This window comes from Mus musculus, chromosome 19, assembly GCF_000001635.26.
Source record: "Mus musculus strain C57BL/6J chromosome 19, GRCm38.p6 C57BL/6J".
NCBI lineage: Eukaryota > Metazoa > Chordata > Mammalia > Rodentia > Muridae > Mus > Mus musculus.
Window position 1 is genome coordinate 44,176,795 of NC_000085.6, and position 19,858 is coordinate 44,196,652.

The 19,858-nt window shown below is 47.0% G+C and overlaps 1 protein-coding gene across 11 annotated transcripts in view; it reads right to left on the minus strand.

Annotated features, from left to right (window-relative positions):
• Positions 1-19,858, minus strand: part of Pkd2l1 (polycystic kidney disease 2-like 1) — a 100,692-nt gene that overhangs the window by 29,158 nt on the left and 51,676 nt on the right. For 9 of the 11 annotated variants that reach the window (XM_030250972.1, XM_030250970.1, XM_030250974.1 and 6 more), the window contains 3 exons: positions 18,415-18,587; positions 15,246-15,382; positions 14,627-14,740 (listed from right to left, as the gene is read on the minus strand). In XM_030250972.1, coding sequence (XP_030106832.1) covers positions 14,627-14,740; positions 15,246-15,382; positions 18,415-18,425 — 262 coding nt within the window. In that variant the 5' untranslated portion in view covers positions 18,426-18,587. Of the gene's footprint in view, positions 1-14,626; positions 14,741-15,245; positions 15,715-18,414; positions 18,588-19,858 lie in introns of those variants that run through there. The other 2 variants (XR_386483.3, NM_181422.3) reach the window with 2 other exon arrangements.

The window sequence follows — 19,858 nt, forward strand, 5'->3', positions numbered from 1 at the left end:
CTCATTGTATCTAAGTATGATAAACATTTAACTAAGTTCTAGGAACCAGGATGGGAGTGGCGAGGCAGACTTCCACTTACAACTTCTGTTTATGTCATAGAGGCATAGAGGTATGCCTCCCTCTGTAACTTCCTACTTCCTATAAGCTGCGGTATATGGCAAAGGCCTTGCATATCCATAGCCTGCAGCTTTAGTGGTTAGTATGTCATCCTCCAACAGATAGTATATCTAGCCAAAGAGCCCACTCTGTTAGAACAAACAAGCAAGAGATGTCAGGGACATTGGGCCTCCCTGACAATGCCTCTTAAGACTTAAATGGATACTGTCACCCGGGACCTGAAAGATTTCCTGGGTCTCCCCTGGTTACTTTGTCACCCACATCTTGACATGGTTCTGGAGCAGTCTTCCATTGCTGCACCCTTCACAACTGTGGTGCTTTGAATACATTTAGCCCCCATAGATTCATGTATATGAGTGCTTGGCCATAGGGAATGGCACTATTAGGAGTGTGGCCTTGTTGAAGGAAGTTGGAGGAAGTGTGCTACTATGGGGGTGGACTCCTCTCAATGTGGAATCAGAGTCTCTTCCTGGTTGCCTTCAAATCAAGATGCAGAACTCTTGGCTCTTCCAGCACCATATTTGCCTGGATGCTGCCATGCTTTCTGCCATGATGATAATGAACTAAACCTCTTAAACACAATTAAATGTTATCCTTTATAAGAGTTGCCTTGGTCATGGTATCTCTTCAGAAATGGGAATCCTAACTAAGATAGAAGTTGGTACCAGTGACTGAAGTATTGTTGTGATAGGCCTGACCATGCTTTTGTTTGGAGGAGTATAGATTATGGAACTTTGGAAAGCAGTGGAATGCTTTAAAGGGGCTAAATGGGCCATTCTAGTAGGAACATGGAAGACTGGGGGTGATTTGAACTGTGGGGGCCTAGGTCAAGAGGTTTCAGAAGAAAAGGATTTTAGTATGTGGCCTAAAGACTGTTTTTGTGATGTTTGGGTGAAGAATGCAGCTGCTTTTTGCCCCTGTTGAAAGAGTCTGCCTGAGGTTAAAGTGAACAGATTTAGATTAATTGCACTGACAAAGAAAAATCTCAAAACAGCCTAGCACAGACTATGCCTTGTGGTTCATTCTTATGAAAAGCTTTTTGACCAGACACAGCCAACTGAGAAATGAAAATTACAAAATGTATAGCTCAAAGATTTAAAAAGGCATCAGGAAGTGGAATGGAGCTAAATTCTGTGACATTAAATGGAATTAAGGGAGTGGTGAGCTGGGGGTAAGATCCCACCCAGCTAAGCTTATTGTTTGTGCATTTGCAGATGAACAAGAGATAGTTCTATCATGGTAGGCATTATTATGACCTGGTTTTTATTTGGACATAAGGAGATATGATGTATGTCAGGTTGACAAGGGATTGATTCTGATGGCTATCTTCAGTTGTCAACTTGACTCTATCTGGAATGAACCACAGTTCAGAAATGGAGGGCACATCAGTGATCCAGATCTTGAGGCTGAGTGACACAGGCTTTCGATCCAGATCTTGACATTGCATGACAGAAGCTTTTGATCTGGATCTTGAGGTATAGTGGCCATGCTTATAAACATCTTGTGAAAAGGAATTTTTAAAAAGCTTAGGTCCAGGTGTGGTGTTAAATGCTTTTAATCCCAGCACTCAGGAGACTGGGGTATGCAGATCTACGAGTAAGATGTAATAGAACAGGGGGGCTAGGTTCTGGCACCAGAAAGCTGCAGAAATTGGCAGCTTTAGCTATGTGGCTCTGGCTTTAGGGTCAAGAATAGACAATTGATGCTGGTTAGATGGAGCTAAGAAATTCATGGTGATTAAAAAGAGACCAGCATCACTGAGGTAAAAATCTTCTGGGAAGTGTTTTCTGAGAGCACAAAGAATCTATGTTCCAGAGACAGACCTTGTGCTCACAGCCAGACTTGGTAATGTGTAAAAATCACCCAGGTGGTGCTGCTTTTGAAGGCATGAAGAGGTCATGAAGAGCAGCTGAGGCTTGGTACTGTAAGAGACCAGGAAAGGCCACTTAGTGGCAATTGAAGGCCCAGGACAAGGGGGTCATGCAAAGAAGTTAAGGCTTGGCACCAGGAAGAGAACCTATGAGAGGCTATTGGTGAAAGTCCAGCCTAGCTGCAGTGGAAGACCTCGGTATATTAGAAATGCCAGTGCCATGGGATGACCACCAAGAACAGCAGCAGCAGTGGAGTAGAGTCAGCCAGAGCCTAGCATGCTAGAGAGGGCAGAGCTGGAGAAGTGACCCAAGTCCTTTGGAAGAGTCCAGATCATGTGTGGATTACTGGAACAAGAAGCTGTGGAGTTGAAGTTGCCATGGAGACTCCAAGATGTTAGAGAGGGCAGAGCCATGAGATACCTGCCATGGAAAGGTGCTAACCAGCCCAAGACAAATAACTGTGTTGCAGTCAACACAGGTGAACCGAGTTGGACATCAGACATAGAGATGCAAAATTTGGAGTTTGCTCAGCTGTTTTGTTTTGTTTTTGTTTTGATCTGGATTTGGTCCAGTATTTCTTCACAATGATGTTTTGGATGTGTATATCTTGTGATATGGGAATTAAGTGATAAGCTTTTTATTTTCGTTTCATTGGGGATTGCAGTTAAGAGATTGCATGAATCTCAAAAAGAGACCTTGAACTTTGGACTTTAAAACATTGTTGAGATTGTGATAGTCCTCCTAAGAGGACTTTTGAAGTTGGATTAAATACATTCTCCATTATGTTATGGCTACAAGCCTATGGGGGTCAGGATGTGGACTGTGGTGCTTTAAATAGGCTTGGCCCTCATAGATTCGTGTATATGATGAATGCTTGGCCATAGGGAGTGGCATTATTAGGAGCTGTGGCCCTGTTGGAGGAAGTGTGTCACTGTTGAAGTGGGCTTTGAAGTCTCCTAATGCTCAAGCTCCACCCAGTATGGAATCAGAGTCTCCTCCTGGCTGCCTTCCAATCAAGATGTAGAACTCTTGGCTCCTCCAACACCTTGTCTGCCTGGATGCTACCATGCTTCCTGCCATAATGTGATGGTAATGGACCAAACCTTGGAAACTGTAAGCCAGTCCCAATTAAATGTTGTCCTTTATAAGAGTTGCCTTGGTCATGGTATCTGTTCACCACAATGGAAACCCCAGGTAAGACAACAACCGATGTCACTGTTGATTACAGGTCAGAGTCCCTTGTTCCTTAAAGGCAGATTTGTCGGGTATATTTCACAGCCCTTAGTAGTCATCCTAGGGTCTAGCACATAATAAAACTTCCTGAATGCTTGAGTGAATGAGTGTGTGAATGGCCAGGATCTCATTCATGTCTCACTTGCTTTTCCCTCCAGACTGCCAGGTAATCTCACTTGATGGTCTGAGGATGTAGCTTGACGGCAAAGCATATGCTAAGTAAGGGTTAGGTCCTGGGTTCAATCCCTAGCCTAGCCTTTAAAAAAAAAAAAAAAAGTTAACTGAGCTGGAGAAATGGTTAAGAACACTGACTGCTCTTCCAGAGGTCCTGAGTTCAATTTCCAGCAACCCCAGGGTGGCTCATAACCATCTGCAATGGGATCCAATGCCTTCTTCTGGTGTGTCTGAAGATAGCTATATATTAAATAAATAAATAAATAAATAAATTTTAAAAGATGTTAACCAACAATTCATGTATACATAAATAACATTTGCATTTAAAACCACTGCATTCTCTAAAAAGAAAAACCACTTTTTAAAAACTGAATTTGCCTGTCCCACAGTATTCAGATGAGTAGGAGATAGCTCAGTTCTCACATTGGCTTCTGCAGGCAATGTGTTGCAATCTGTTCCTTTGGCTGAGAAAGGAGAGACTGGAACCTTACACAATTAGGCCATTGAATAAGAGAGGCCCTTACAACATCCCTGAAAGGGTCATAAGAAGCCCCAGGCTCTGCCAAGCACACCTTGGAGAACCATTGCCCTATCCCTTACTTCTGGGACTCGAACTTCTACCCAGGCCTGAGGCATCACCATAAACTGTCACCTACAACCACCACCCAGAGCACAGACTGTGTTATTAGTGTCCTAAGAGCCCATCCCTGTCTACCTTAGTTCATAGTCTCCAAGATTCTTCTACAGACTAACTCCAAACAGCCTGCCGGACATGCCTGATGATTTCGTCTTACCCACTGTTAGGATCCAGCTGACACAGCTGCTCAGACCAAGATGCCTACAGCAGCCTTCCTACCCCCACCCCTACCCCCACCCCCACCCACCACCATTCCAGCTCCCTGCAAGGTTCCAGTCAAGAGCCCACTTCTTTCTGGAGTGAGGTTGCCAGGTTCCCAATCTCAAAGGGCCACCAGTGGCTACCTGTCCTTGTCAGGGTTGCTGTTGCTGTGATAAAACACGTTGACCAAGCACAGCTTGGGGAGGAAAGGGTTCATTCTATTCTACAGCTTGTAGTTCATCATGCAGGGAAGTCAGGGCAGAAACTCAAGGCAGAGATCGAGGTAGGAACATATGTAAAGGCCATGGAGGGATCCAGTTTGCTGTTAAATATTTCTTATACTCCTATTGATCGTGGTCCTCTCGGAGGCCTGCTGCCTCCGTCTGCTAACACAGGCCTAGTCCTGGAAGTTTCTAGCCTCTGTACAATCTTATCTAAGCCTAGAAGGTTTCCAGCCTCTGAGACTTGCTGCTGAATAGGCTCACCCTTTCTAGTTCTTTTATTTTATTTTATTTTTTTATTAGGTATTTTCCTCGTTTACATTTCCAATGCTATCCCAAAAGTCCCCCATACCCACCCCCCACTCCCCTACCCACCCACTCCCCCTTTTTGGCCCTGGCATTCCCCTGTACTGGGGCATATAAAGTTTGCAAGTCCAATGGGCCTCTCTTTCCAGTGATGGCCTACTAGGCCATCTTTTGATACATATGCAGCTAGAGACAAAAGCTCCGGGGTACTGGTTAGTTCATATTGTTGTTCCACCTATAGGGTTGCAGTTCCCTTAGCTCCTTGGGTACTTTCTCTAGCTCCTCCATTGGGGACCCTGTGATCCATCCAATAGCTGACTGTGAGCATCCACTTCTGTGTTTGCTAGGCCCCGGCATAGTCTCACAAGAGACAGCTATATCTGGGTCCTTTCAGCAAAATCTTGCTAGTGTATGCAATGGTGTCAGCATTTGGAAGCTGATTATGGGATGGATCCCTGGATATGGCAATCACTAGATGGTCCATCCTTTCGTCACAGCTCCAAATTTTGTCTCTGTAACTCCTTACCCTTTCTAGTTCTTTCTGAGCTCTGGCTGGCTGGTTCAACTCAGCTGTGTTGGCTCAAACTCCTCTCTAAGCTAATTGATTCAATTTGGCTTTTCTCAGTTTCTCCTGATTTACTCTGTTTGACCTCAAACTATCTCTAGAAATCTGTTCTAATCTTCTGGCTCATTCTATCTTTAACTGTGTCTAGCTTGTCCTCTCTTAAACCTGTCTGTAAAAGCCCCCTGGCAAAACTGCCTCCTCTCTTTGTCTTCTCTTTGCACTGCCTCTTAAGTAGCGTCCCCTTCCTCTCTCCTCTTGTGAGAGTTGAGCATATCCTACTTTGTCAATTTTTTCACTTTCAAACACGTTTGCTTCCTTCTACAAACTAACATTATATCTTCGTTGTTTGGGATTAAAGGTTTGTGCTAAGGGCATGCCTATATTCTAGCCAAAGGGATTAAAAGTGTGTGCTAATGGCTGAGCCACACCACAACAAGAAACAGGTATTTTCAGTAAATAACACAACCTTGGGCTTCCCAGTGTGATCAAATATCCTGTACTGGCTTACTAGCTTGCTTTTCATGGCTTGCTTAGCCTGCTTTATTTTAGCACCCAGGATCACCAACCCAGGGGTTGTACCACTCACAGTGAGCTGGGTTTTCCTCTATCAATTGATCAATTCAAATTATGCACCACAGGCTTTCCCACCGGCTAATCTAGCTGGGGCATTTCTCAGTTGTGGTTCCTGCTTCCCAAATGCTGTTAGATTGGGTCAAGCTGACATGAAATAGCCAGCTCACCACCTTACCACCTTACCTACCACATTGTCTTCCTGTTGCTTGCAGAGACAACCTAACTGAAGACTCCTTTGAGATCTCTAAAATGCTCTCCCTACTCTGTCTCATGGGGCTGAATTCATCAGAGTCCTTGCCATGCTATCTATTTATGGTGCTGAGGTCTAAACTCTCTTCAGAGTCTCCACCATGCAGCTGTTGGTCTATCTGTCTGTCTGTTCGCCCATAGTGTTAATAACTCTTCTAATAAACCTCTCTGTTGGTTTTTTTTTAATTTCTTGAGATTTTATTTAATTTTATTTTATGTGTATGGATGTTTTGTCTGCACGTATGCATTCAGTGCCCACAGAGGCAAGAAGAGGGTGTCAGATCTTCTGAGACTGGAGTTAAAGATGGTCGTGAGCTGCTACATAAATTCTAGGAATTAAACCTGGGTCCGCTGGAAGAGCAGCCAGTGCTCTTAACCTCTGAGCCATCTCTCCAACACTAATAAACTTTTTTTTTTTACTCCAAAATATAATCTGCCTCAGTGTCCCTCATGAACCTTACACTCCAGACCTTTGGACTCATAAGCAAAGTTCTCTGTGAGTTGCATAGCTCAGTTTCTGTGCTTTGCTCAGGGTCACTCGGCAGGGTAGAGATGGAGCAAGCATTTAAATTAGTTCCATATGATATCAGCCACCTCCATTCTTTCCCTGGCCACTTATGCCAGCGGGACCAGAGCCCAATCGCACCTACAGCCAGCCAGGGTCTGGGAATTTCAGTACCTACCTTCCTTACATGCACTTTGATGTGGAATGACATCAGTTGAGGGCCTAATCCAGGCAGAGTACCCTCTTTGTTTCTACCAACATCAGATAGGCAGACATCAGTTTCTCTTGAGGAGGAGATCAAGGCTCAAAGAAGTTTAAGTATCCCAACCTCTATGGCTAATGACTGGTAGCACCATTCCTTGAGGCAGGTGGACTTACTCTGACCGTGCTTCCTCCAGTCACTGATGGCATGGCCCCATGTGACCAGTTAACTTATACTATCATAACAGTCATGCAGGGGCTCACCTACAGATGCTCGTTGAAGCTCCCACAAGCATTCTGCTTCTTTCCTTGTCAATTCTAGAAATGTGCAGTTAACAAAGGCAATTTCTCCTAGTATCCTGATGAGGTAAAAACTCTACCTGAACCTTGAATCCCACTGAAAGAGAGCGACTATTAGGTTGGGGAGATGGCTTGGCGGGTAAAGGCACTTGCTGCAGAGCCTCACTACCTGAGCTTGGTTCCCTAAGAAACCACATGGTGGAAAGAGGGAACTGACTCTAGCAAGTTGGCCTCTTATCTTCATGGGTACCCCAAATATATATCTAAAAAACAAAACAAAACAAGACAGAGTAAGGGGAGGCAGATACACTTCTCCAGAGCCAGCAATGACAAGGTGCTATCAATCTGCATTTATTGATGGCCAAACAGGAGTCATAAAAGGCTGAGGGTCGCTATACTCCTTCCCAGCTCCATGGTAACCAGACCCAGTCTAGGTTATGGCTCAGAGCCTCTTTTATATAGGAAGAGTCCCAGGTGCACCTTTGAGATAACAAAAATGTTTCCTAAAACAAACAGCCATTGTTTCTGCACAAAGACGCCAGTGTTTCTCCCATCAACAAAAGGCCACAGCCATCCCTCCAAGAAGACAAAGGGATGGAAGCTCTTTCATAAGTATGGTGGTGGGGGCAGGGAGGTGGAGGGAGGGGTACGGCCATCATTCACTCCCCTGCACTTCTCTGCTGGACAATGGTGGAGACTGGATGGACCCCACTAATGTGGGCCTTCCTGAATGGTGGATCACTCCTGTGCTATTCATAAAGATGAGGATGACATTTTCCTGATCTTTGGCATGGAAATAATGGTATCTGTCCCTTACAGAAATGCAGTCATGGTCAAGTGAGGTCCTAGGTGCGAATGCTCTTTGTGGGGATCCAGGGCTGCATTATGACATTGTGAGGAGATTGATGGCTCCCCCATGTTGCCTGGCTAAAGAAGATAGCTCTGTGACAGCCAAATGAGTCACCAGATAGTCATTGAGTTCCTAGAGCAAAACATAAGGGAGAGGGCATTGGGTCCTGCTTTGTAGACCATTTTTCCCACTCCCAGGGTTCCCAGTTTCCAAAATGAAGACCCTCATTGGTAGTCCCTGCTGTGGTCTAAAATTCTCCATTCCTAAAATCTCCCTCTCCCCTTCACGATGTCTGTCTTGTGCAATTTATACAAAATGGGTATAAATAACAAAGGAGGGATAAGAAACTGTCTATCCCTACTATGAATCAAAACAAAAAAAAAATTAAGGGCAGATTGTTGTATCATTTTATACCTACTTAATATTAACACTTATGAATGAGAATAGCCAATCTTCATAGAGTCTTGCACTGCTGTGGTCTTATAGGCATAGCACTGGAATTAATACATGTAATGCTTTAACCGAGGCAAATGGCCACACACAGCACTAAGAGGATCGTCTCACACAGCACTAAGAGGATCGTCTCGTCTTTGGGCTTACTCTCTTTAGACGTACCCTGGGAACAAATTTAACAAAAGCAAGAGAAGGCAACAGGTCTGGACATACTTACCCATAATAAATACTTAAGCAGTAAGATACAATTTTAATTAATGAATTTTAATTTAATATAGCTGGTGATTATCAAATTAAAATACATCAACTACTCAGAAACATAAGAGAATACGGTTGATGTAATTACATGTGAAAAAGTAGAATGTGTATACATATGGATACATGTTGGTAATATAAAAAATTAGATGTCTTTAAACAGGGTGGGGGTGAATTATAAATAAAAATGTTCTTTAGCCTGGTGGTGACACAGGCTTATTAATCCCAGCACTCAGGGTAGCAGAGACAGGTGAATGTCTGGGAGTTCAAGGCCAGGCTGGTCTACAAAGTGAATTCCAGGACAGCTAAGGCTACACAGAGAAACCCAGTCTCAAAACCAAACCAAACCAAAAGTTTTTGTGATTTAAATTCAGCAATAGAAGAAAGAATGTAGGTAGCAGCATTCTCTTAAGATTCTACTTCTATTTGAGTAGGGGAGGGAGTTGTTGTCAAGTAGATGAGGATGGTAACAGGTGTTGGGGATGTGGACGAAGATGGGATGCTCATGAGGTTGAAGATGAGATGCTGATGAGGATGAGGGTGGGATGCTGATGGGGAGGAGGGTGGGATGCTCATGAGGATGAGGGTGGGATGCTGATGGGGATGAGGGTGGGATGCTGAGGAGGAGGAGGGTAGGATGCTCACAGGGATGAGGGTGGGATGCTCATGAGGATGAGGGTGGGATGCTGATGGGGATGAGGGTGGGGTACTGATGGGGAGGAGGGTGAGATGAGGATGAGGATGGGATGCTGATGAGGATGAGGGTTGGATGCTGATGGGGAGGAGGGTGGGATGCTGATGTGGAGGAGGGCGGGATGCTGATGGGGAGGAGGGTGGGAGGCTGACAGGGATGAGGGTGGGATGCTGATGGGGATGAGGGTGGGATGCTGATGGGGAGGAGGGTGAGATGAGGATGCGGATGGGATGCTGATGAGGATGAGGGTGGGATGCTGATGGGATGAGGGTGGGATGCTGATGGGGATGAGGGTGGGATGCTGATAGGCATGAGGGTGGGATGCTGATGGGGATGAGGGTGGGATGCTGATGGGGAGGAGGGTGGGATGCTGACAGGGATGAGGGTGGGATGCTGACAGGGAGGAGGGTCGGATGCTCATGAGGATGAGGGTGGGATGCTGATAGGGATGCGGGTGGGATGCTGGTGAGGATGAGGGTCACATGAGGAGGAGGGTGGGATGCTGATGAGGAGGAGGGTGGGATGCTGATGGGGATGAGGGTGGAATGATGACAGGGAGGAGGGCGGGATGCTGACAGGGATGAGGGTGGGATGCTGATGGGGATGAGGGTGGGATGCTCATGAGGATGAGGGTGGGATGCTGATAGGGATGAGGGTGAGATGCTGATGGGGATGAGGGTGGGATGCTGATGGAGAGGAGGGTGGGATGCTGACAGGGATGAGGGTGGGATGCTGATGGGGATGAGGGTGGGATGCTTATGAGGATGAGGGTGGGATGCTGATGGGGATGAGGGTGGGGTGCTGATGGGGAGGATGGTGAGATAAGGATGAGGATGGGATGCTGAGGAGGAGGAGGGTGGGATGCTGATGGGGAGGAGGGTGGGATGCTGAAGACAAACAGCACTTTCTCCTTATCACTGAGCTACAATGTGCTGCGTGACAATAAGGTAATGTTTGCATGCAGGACCCACTGTGCTCACTCAAACCCTCAACCTTGAAAGTGGGCAATGGTTACTCAATTGGTTTCCTGCTTCTTCTCCTCACTTCCTGTCCCCAGGGAAGCTCTTTGTCACCCTGAAGTTTTTCCTTATTTGTGAAATGGAGTACAAACTAAACTAGTTTTGCAGAAACCTTGAGAGCAGTTGGTGACACAGTTGCTTCTGAAATGGGTCAGTGAGGCCCCGCTGTTTCTACTCTCACTGACAGAGATGGTAAACTGAGGCCTTCTGCAGAAATGGCTAACCTAAAGGGCTGGAGTCTCTAGAAGAATCCCCTAATGATACTGTCTCTCTAGGTAGAACCAAATACAATTTTTCAAGGCATTTTCATGTGTATCATCTCTCTGTTTTTATTTTATGAAAGTGCTTTGCCTCCATGTATGTAAGTATGCATCCCGTAGCTTTGGAGGCCTGTAAAGGAGTCGGATTCCCCTGGCTGGGGTTACAGGTATCTGTGAGCCGCTCCGTGGGTGCTGGAACTTGAACCTGATCCTCTGCAAGAACAACCAGGTTCTTAGCCACTGAGCCATCTCTTCAGCCCCCTCCTTTACTTTTAACACTGACAGATAATTCTTGCATGACTAGATGGGGCAATGTGATGTTTCCTTACTCATGTCTGCCATTATATCCAATACTTGTCACGAGTGTGTGTGTGTGTGTGTGTCTGTGTGTCTGTGTGTCTATGTGTGTACTTCTCTTCCTTTTTAGCTATTTTGAAATTTATAGTGCTTTTAAATTAACTTTACAGTTATTTTTGTTGTATGAGTTTGTTTGTTTGTTTGTTTGTTTGTTTGTTTGAATCAGTAAGTAGAGCAGCAACACAAAAACCTGAGCATAGCGGCTCAGGCAGATCTCAGAGAGGGCTCAGAAGAGATAGGCGGTTTCTGGCTAACATGGGCTGCGTGTCTCCACAAACAAAGAACAACAAACTGACTGAATAAAGATAGACTTTTGTTTTGTTTTGTTGTTTGTTTGTTTGTTTGTTTGTTTGTTTTGAGATCTCTCTATAGTCCTGGCTGTTCTGGAATTCCCTGTGTAGACCAGGCTGACAAACTCACAGATTCTCCTGCCTCTGCCTCCCTAGGGTTGGGATTGAAGGTGAGCACTACCATGCCCAGCCTGTTTGTTTGTTTGTTTGTTTGTTTGTTTGTTTGTTTGTTTGTTTTTTTAACAGCAGTTTTAGGTTCACTGTGAAGTTGAATCAAAGGCTCAGATATTTCCCATACTCCTCTGGCCTCATGTAAACAGCCATTTTTCTGTATGAAAATCCCAACCAGGAAGATACACTGGTTGTAAAATAAACCTGACACTGTGTAACTGGCACATAGAGATACCCAGAGTACTTTTAAGATTCTTTTCATCTGTTTCTCTCTCTCTCTCTCTCTCTCTCTCTCTCTCTCTCTCTCTCTCTCTCTCTCCCTCCCTCCCTCCCTCCCCCTCTCTCTCTCTCTCCCCTAAAAGACTTCTTTCCTAAAAGATTTTTGTTTTTATTTATTTTTAAAACTAGGCTAGGAAGGGTTGTGATTCCACTAATGAATAAGAATACAAAGAGAATTATTTTCAGAGACTGTGTGATGTTCCTCCTGCTAGATATCCCCAGAAGTAATTTTGTTATAATGTATAGAGATGTTGTAGGTCTGTAGAAAGGAAGTTGAGCTGTATCACCATTCAGATAAACTTTGTCAGCAGACTCACAGAGGCAGGAGAAGTGGGAGAGCAAGGCCTCGGGTCTAATGAAGCACTTCACGAGGAAAAAGAAATGTACCACAGCCATGGGGATGGGGAAGCACAAAGGGAGAAGCAGGAGAGTCAGGCCCTTCAGGTTAGAGAAAGATAATAGGTTTTCATGGAAGTGCAGGTATAAGTTCCATATCATGTGGCCTCTGTGAGGATAAGAGTTTATGATTCAAGGTTGCCGTATGTTTGGACCAGAGGGAGCAGGGCAAATTGGTAAATGCATAGAGGAGGGAGAGAATTCAGTCAGATCTGTGAGTGCTACCAAGTCGTAACATGCCTGCTTACAATAGAAGCAATGATGTCACAGGGCACTGTGCCAGTCAGATGCCCCTTGGTATACTTCTTCCAGTAAAAAGCATAAATCCGATCGGGGCTGAGATAAGCAACTGTGTGGCAAGTACTCTGAAACTGTTGTCACAGCATGTCAGGCTGAGCAAATGACCCATATAATGGCCACATAGCCCTGTTGGATCAGGTAGGTACAGAATGAGAAAACTGACATTCAAAGAAGTTATGAAAAAAGTACAAGGTCCCCCAGGTGGAAAATGACAGGGTGAAGTGTTTGAACATAAATCTGCAAACTCAGAGCCCAGACTTCAGTCTCTACATAAAGCCACCCTTGGTCACTATGTGGCAGTGGCCCCTTTCAAGAGACAAAAAAGAAATTCCCGAGGTTGGAGAGCAGGCTGCCTAAGAGCAAAGATGACCACTGCACATTCATCCATTCCAACACTTGGAGGCTTTGACTATGGAGAGTGACACAGACATATATAGCACAAAAGAAGAAGGGTCTGGAAGCGATGTTAGCTCTTGGAGCAGAAAGCCGCATACGTGCCTCCTATCCAGTGTCCAGCCGAGACGGGGCCTCCACACATGGGAGAAAGTATGGCTCCCACAGCGAAATTGACTTCCTGTGAGACAACAAAATCCTTCTGGGTATCCATCCCCAGGGCTGGGCTGGTGGGATAGCAGACCAAACCCCATGGGAGGTGCCATGATGAAGTGACTCTGAATCATCTATATCCTTGACCTGCACCACCATCTATCTAAATCATCCTCTAGGAGTCTCTGATAGTCAGTGATCCTGGACCAGGATGCAAACTCAAGCCAGTCCCAGCCCTGATCAGAGCAGTGAGCCCACAAGAATTACAAATACCAGGCAGCCAAGGTTCAAGCTTCCACACACTCTCCCCATACCAGGAGTCCAGAATGGACAACAGTGACCAACTCTGGAGAGTTGGAAAACTGCTAACCCTGCTTCAAAGCTTAGGTAGCTGAATGGCAGCTACTTGCACAGAAAGGCTTTGTTTCTGAGCTTTGGCTGTTGTGACAGGGTGTCAGGATTGGAGGAGTGTTCTGCCCTGACAGCTGGTGACCACAGAAAATCGACAAACCAGTCTCTCTGGTAGTCATGTGCTCCAAGAGCTTTTGTCCGATCACCTCTGCCTCAGGTTTCACTGCTCGCTTTAGGAGGGAAAGACTCCAAGAAGCACAGGCTAGGCCCAGCAAGTGCACCTCACCAGCCACCAGAGGAATGCACAGCTATGGCAGGACCAGATGAAGCTTCCAGTCACACCTCTCTTATTAGACCTTCACCCTCACTTGCCAGTGATTTGCGCATCCTAAGAAGCAGAAAGCCAGCCGGGTGTGGTGGTGCACACCTTTAATCCCAGCACTCGGGAGGCAGAGGCAGATGGATTTCTGAGTTGGAGGCCAGCCTGGTCTACAAAGTGAGTTCCAGAACAGCCAGGGCTATACAGAGAAACCCTGTCTCGAAAAACAAAAAACAAAAAGAAGCAGAAAGCCTGGGAAGACAGGATGCTGCGGTGGGGGGTGGGGGTGTGTGTGTGTGCAAGCTTCAACTCTGGTCAGAAACACCAGTTGCTCTATAACTCTTAGCTGAATACGCACAGCATAGGTCCCCTCACCTACAGGCCGAGTAGCATCTGTGTGCTCCAGCTTGCTCACAGCCTACACTGTGGTATTGCTACATCTCTGAACCTGGACATCAAAGCTCCCCAGATAGTGTCCCACACTATTGAACCCCAAACCCTCTTCTCAGAAACTCTCCGAAGCCTGAATCATTTTCTTTCTGGCCCTAAGAAACACGGATCATGTGTTACACAGTAACCAATCACACAAAACCCACTAAATAAAAGAGGGGACCCTCTACCCTTTACAAAGGGTTCAACATTTCCACCGGTCAACACAATACGGTGGCTGCTGGCTCAGTAGTAGGCACTTGGATGTGAAAATCAGGTTACCTAGTAATCTCAGACGAATCTCCTTTTATTAACAATATTTCCACCCACTGGGATTCCTCCATTGAACTCAGTGTGAGAAGCCATAGGAGTTGCTTATTGGTATTTACACAAAATTCCCAGGATCCGCTTGCCTAACACAGATGAATACTGCCTGGGAGGTACAGACATTTTACACACTCGTGCCTCTTACAGGCAGATGGTCACAGGCAGCGGCTACTCACACAGACAGATGTCCACGAGGAACACTATGTATACCACAAGCTCCCTCAGGGTGGTCTTGACATAAAGCTCCCTGTTCTCGGCTGTGTTCTCAGTCAGCGTTGTCCCCCACAGTCCTACGGGCGTAGAAAGAAGCTCTGAGTCCCCAACAGCACATCATTTTAGTTATCCAGCCCTCCCTGTCCCTACCCCATCTCCACTGGTCCTTCCTCACCCATCCTGTAACCCCCGGGACCTGACACCCACACCCCTGCCTCCCTGCCTGCCTGCCTGCCCTCCTACAAAGTCTCTGTGAGAGACAGGGTGAGGTTACTGGGTCAGAGTGAGGCTGTGAACAGGGCAGGCATCTGTTTCAGGTGGGGTGGTCTAGAGCCTCCTCACTTCAGTGTTCCATGAACCACGCTCTCCCACAACTCCTGGATTCCAAGGTAATGACTGTGCTAAGTGAGCTTTCTGGCAGACCAGGAGCCAGGCGTCTGTCCTGGGGCAAGCAATCCTAACACCAGCTAATCAAAGACACCAAGGTTTCTTCTTTGGGTCACTTTTGTCCCCCTCTCAAACCTAAGGTCGTCCCTTCTCTGACTCTAACTCTCCAGGAAAACCTCTCCTTGTGCCCCGTACCTCTGATGCTCCGACAGATATGGAGACAGCAGCTGGACACCAGGGTTCTCTGTGTCTTCTCCTGGCATCTGACTTCTGGCTTTTTGGGTTGAGTCTCAGGGAGAGCCACACTGGAGACAGTGCAGATCCTCAGCGTCCTGTTCGGGGAAGGAGGGTCGCTGTAGGCAGGATTGTCCCAGGCTCTGTTCCCCAGGGTTTGTAGCTCCTGATTCTTGGGGCTTTCCATACTATTCATGGGGACAGGAGGTAGAAACCTGCCACCACAGGTGCCCACTCTCACAGGAGACACAGGGACAAAGACCCAGACTGACACTGGTAGCAGAGAGCCCAGGCAGTATTGTCTAAGAGCAGCTGATCCTTTCAACCTCGGCCTCCTGTCTGGGTGGGGGAGCTGAGCTCACATAGGAGAGGGAGCAGGAAGGATGCAGATGGTCATCAATCCTTCAATGAGCTCTCTCTCTCTCTTTTCTCTCTCTCTCTCTCTCTCTCTCTCTCTCTCTCTCTCTCTCTGACACAAAAGGAATGGAACTATAAGGGGAACTGGAATTGAGAAAAGAAAGGGGTGTGAGGATGTTATGCAGACAGACTAGAAGGATGGGGGAGGGGAGCAGGGGGGTGTGCTAGGGCCAGATAGAACCCGGAGTAGGATGTTCAAATCTCCAACTGTTGAGTTGGTCAAAGGGCAGGGACAACGGGGGAGGAGGGAGGGAGCAGTAGAGAAGCTAGGAGAAGAAAGGGTTGCAGAGCTCTGTGGTGGGTGTGAGCTGATACCACTTAAAAAAAAAAAAGGCTTAAAGGGACTACCATGGATTAGGGTGAGGACCAAGCCCAGGGATGTGTTCCTTGACAGCTCTATCAGTAGTCTCCCAGGCCCTTCAGTGTGCCTCCTTCAGCTGTCCCCTGGTGACTGGAGAAGGAGGCTCCCAGTGTGCCCTTCCCTTAGAGGTCAGTGAAAGACACAGGTGAAGGCAATCAGGCTGTCAGATCTTAAGAGATAGGGTCTCTGCTGGTGACAAGAAAAGGAATGCAGAGTTCCAGGCTGGCTTTCTTTCCCTGACGTTTGGCTTCATGGCTTAATGGTGACACACACCCTTAGAGATGGACCTCTTGAGCATGTGGGGCTGGGTAGGGAAGGCATAACTCGGGGCCTAGGGCAAGGGTGAGGTGACATCTGTCTGTACCAGATGATCTGGTCAATCTTTTCCTGGGACGTGACTTAGCACTAGAACTGTAAGCTTCAGCATAAACTGAGTCCGAGAGCTCTTGGGACCAGCAGCATCCCGTCTTGCTCGCTTTCCTGAATGGAGACTTGGCGTGGACCTCTGGTCACAGTACTGCTTGTGCCCAGCTCTGGCCTTTGCTCATTTGCCCAGGTTTCCCTGTAAGCAAGAGCTGTGGCCCAGAATAGTGCTCCTGCTGAAATGTTGGTAGTTGTTCATCCAAGGTGCTGCAGGGGACTCTTCTAACCAAGGATCTTTGCCTACAGTTACTTTAGCCACATTGGCTTCAAGTCTGCCTTCAAGTTCAGCAAAGCATAGCAGCCTGGAGGAGATCTCCAGCCTCAAGTACTCCCAGAGGAAGAACTTAACCTGGTTTAAGCTCCACCCCCTGATTAAGCCATGTTTCCTAAATCCTAAGACAGGGAAGAAAGGTCATGCTCCCTGAACCTGTGACATGAATTTCTTGGCCAAGGCCAGGACACTGGAAAGGATTGACTCTCTCCATGGTCTGACCCTCCCTAGAAGGACAAGTGTCCATCTCTCCGCTGTTCCAGTCAGTGAGATCCACTGCGGTGCCAGCTTTCCTTGGAGAGAAGGGCGAGAAGCTGGGCCGGGGGGAAGCATCTTGCATTGGATCAGCTGAGCGAGGAGGGAGCCAAGAGCCTTTTAGGCAATTGCACAAGGACTCCAGACTTCTATCTAACTTTGGACCCTGAGGTGGAGTCAGGAACAGGGTGACAACAGTGTGGTCCTTGATAAAGCAAAGGGAGGAGCATTCAATGGCTTCCCAGTCCCTTGGGCAATCCTGAATTCTGGAGGAAGCCTGAGATCAGCTGAGAGAGGTCTGAGTGGACCTGAGGACACTCCTCCTCGCGTGACAAGTCTCCTCATGTGACAGAGCTCCAGGCCACATCGTCACTCTCCTGGAACCCATCCAGTCCCTTTTCCTGCTCATGACTGAGCCCTTTTCCTCGTGTGTGGATCACACTATACCGCCCTATGGGGCAGGCTATGCCGCGCAGGTTGAGAAATCTCAGAAGAAAAAGAAGTCACAAATCAAATAAAAATTTCATGATGATTTTTGTTTGATATTTCTTCAAGTTCTCAAGCCCCATGGGTTCTTGACTCTTCCTGTTTAAAAAAAAGGGGGGGGGCAAACAGTATTGATGGGGGAAGCTCAGACTCTCAAAAGTGAATTTGAGCAAAACTCCTGGGTCTAACGCTGCCTCTCTAACTCACCAGTGGTATGTTGCAAAATGAGAAGCTAGCAGGGTGTTAAAGAAAATAGCTCCCCTGGAGGGTTGTCTCGGGCTAAACTACCAAACTTTATAAGGTTTTATAAGCTGTGTTCTTAAAGCACAGGGCAGACTTCACATCTTCTGGTAGCATCCAGCCCTGAGCTGTCCACTCACACAGCTCATTGTAAGGTGGACACTTTCAGGAAGCACTGTGTTGACATCATCTCCGAGTGACATGGAGATCAGGATGTACCCAAACAGCTACATGGGGTGATAGCTGTGGGCTGGAGGGACTTGAAAATTGTGGAATGACAGAGCTCTTAACTAAAGACAGGTCATGTGGCCCATCAGTACCCAGATCACACTTGGTCAAGAAGCCCATTAATCCTCTCAGTAGGTTGGTCTCCTTTCTCCATTGGCATGAGAATTGGGTCTGGTGCTCTCCTGGTGTGGAGCGGGAGGATGGCCACCCCTGTTTTCCACCAGTGTGTTCCGTTTCTTGACATGGCTACCTTGAAAGACTTCTTCAGAGCTTTCTGGGTTTACCAGACTCTGTCATGCTGGGGTGTCATGCTGTGTGTGACAAGAGCCACATTGAGTGGGATGGCGGGTCCCACTGCTGCTTCAGAGAAAGGGTGAATGGAATGTGTCGTGGCATATTATCTCAGCTAACTCGCATGGTGTAAGTTTTTGTTGCTAGATAAAGATTACCTGGAGATCATAAAGAGAACCTCTTTCCGAATTAGGCTTCAGGGAATTTATTCAGGGACCCAGTGAATTAAGTCCTTCGGCAGAAGGCACTACATAAGTGCTTTGTCCTCTGTGACCACCAGGTGGCGGCAGGATGGGGGCGCAGTTCCAGCTCAGTACAGATGAAGACTCTCCTGAAAGAAAAAAAAATCAGACAGGCACATTTGGAAAGCAGTCTACTCAGCAGGTCCAGGTGCCTTCCCCTCCCCCCTGTCCATTCCTTTTTCCTTTTTATTTGCCTATGGGGAAAACTCTCGTCTGGATCTGTCAATATGAATCTTAATCCCCAGGGATTGGTCATTACAGAAGCTGCCTCACCATCTCTATGGCCCTAGTTCCTCAGAGAAACAGGCCAGAGTGCAAGACTTTTAGTGAGGCTATCCCTGTGAGAAAGCAGGAGGTGGCTGAGTTTACCATGCGTGCGTGTGTGTGTGTGTGTGTGTGTGTGTGTGTGTGTGTGTATCATTCCTGATACTCATGTCTGTCCCTGAGTGAGGGAGACAGGGGGACAGAAGGTTAGTGAATGGCTGTGGTGTAACCTAAAACAGGGTTGGTTAGGGCCTTCGGGGAATCAAAAAAAAACATCAAGGGTGCTGGGTTCAGTGCTTGAGTGCACTGGCTGCTCTTCCAGAGCACCCATGTTTAATTCACAACACTCACTTGTTAGCTCACGACCATCTATAACTCCAGTCCCAAAGCCCTCTTTTGCTCTCTGGCGGCACCAGGCGTGCACTGGGTGCCCAGACATACATGCAGGCAAAACACCCAATACACAAACAACAAAAATAAATCTTTAAAAAGAAACAGACCACCAAACAACCCCTGTATCCCCAAGGACTGGGCTTGCTCCCCTCCCTGATTGGCCTCTCTGCTTCTGAGACATTAAGGAGAACGCTGCCCCAGGCAAACAATCTTGCTCAGTGGCTCTCCCTGTCTCTGTAGTTGAACGGTGAACAACATCAGGTCAATGCCCTTTCTTTAGACCCAGTTTCTCAGGTTACTCTACCCTGAGTCAACAATGAGGTCACCGGAGGTGTGCTGGCTAGTTTTATGTCAACCTGACACAAGCTAGAATCATTTGGGAGATAAGATAACTCAATTGAGAAAATGCCTTCATAACCTGTGGCCACAGGCAAACGTGGAGGGCATTTTCTTAATTAGGAGTTGATGGGGGAGGACCCAGCCTGTTGTTGATTGGGCTATCCCTGCTGGTAGTCCTGGGTTCTATAAGAAAGCAGGCTGAGCAAGCCATGTGGACCAAGCCAGTAAGCGGTACCCCTCCACGGACTCCAAATCAGCCCCTGCCTCCAGGTTCATGCCTTGTTTGAGTTTTTGCCTTGGCTTCCTTCAGTGATATGGAAGCACAAGACAAATAAACTGTTTCTTCCCAAGTCGCTCTAGTCAT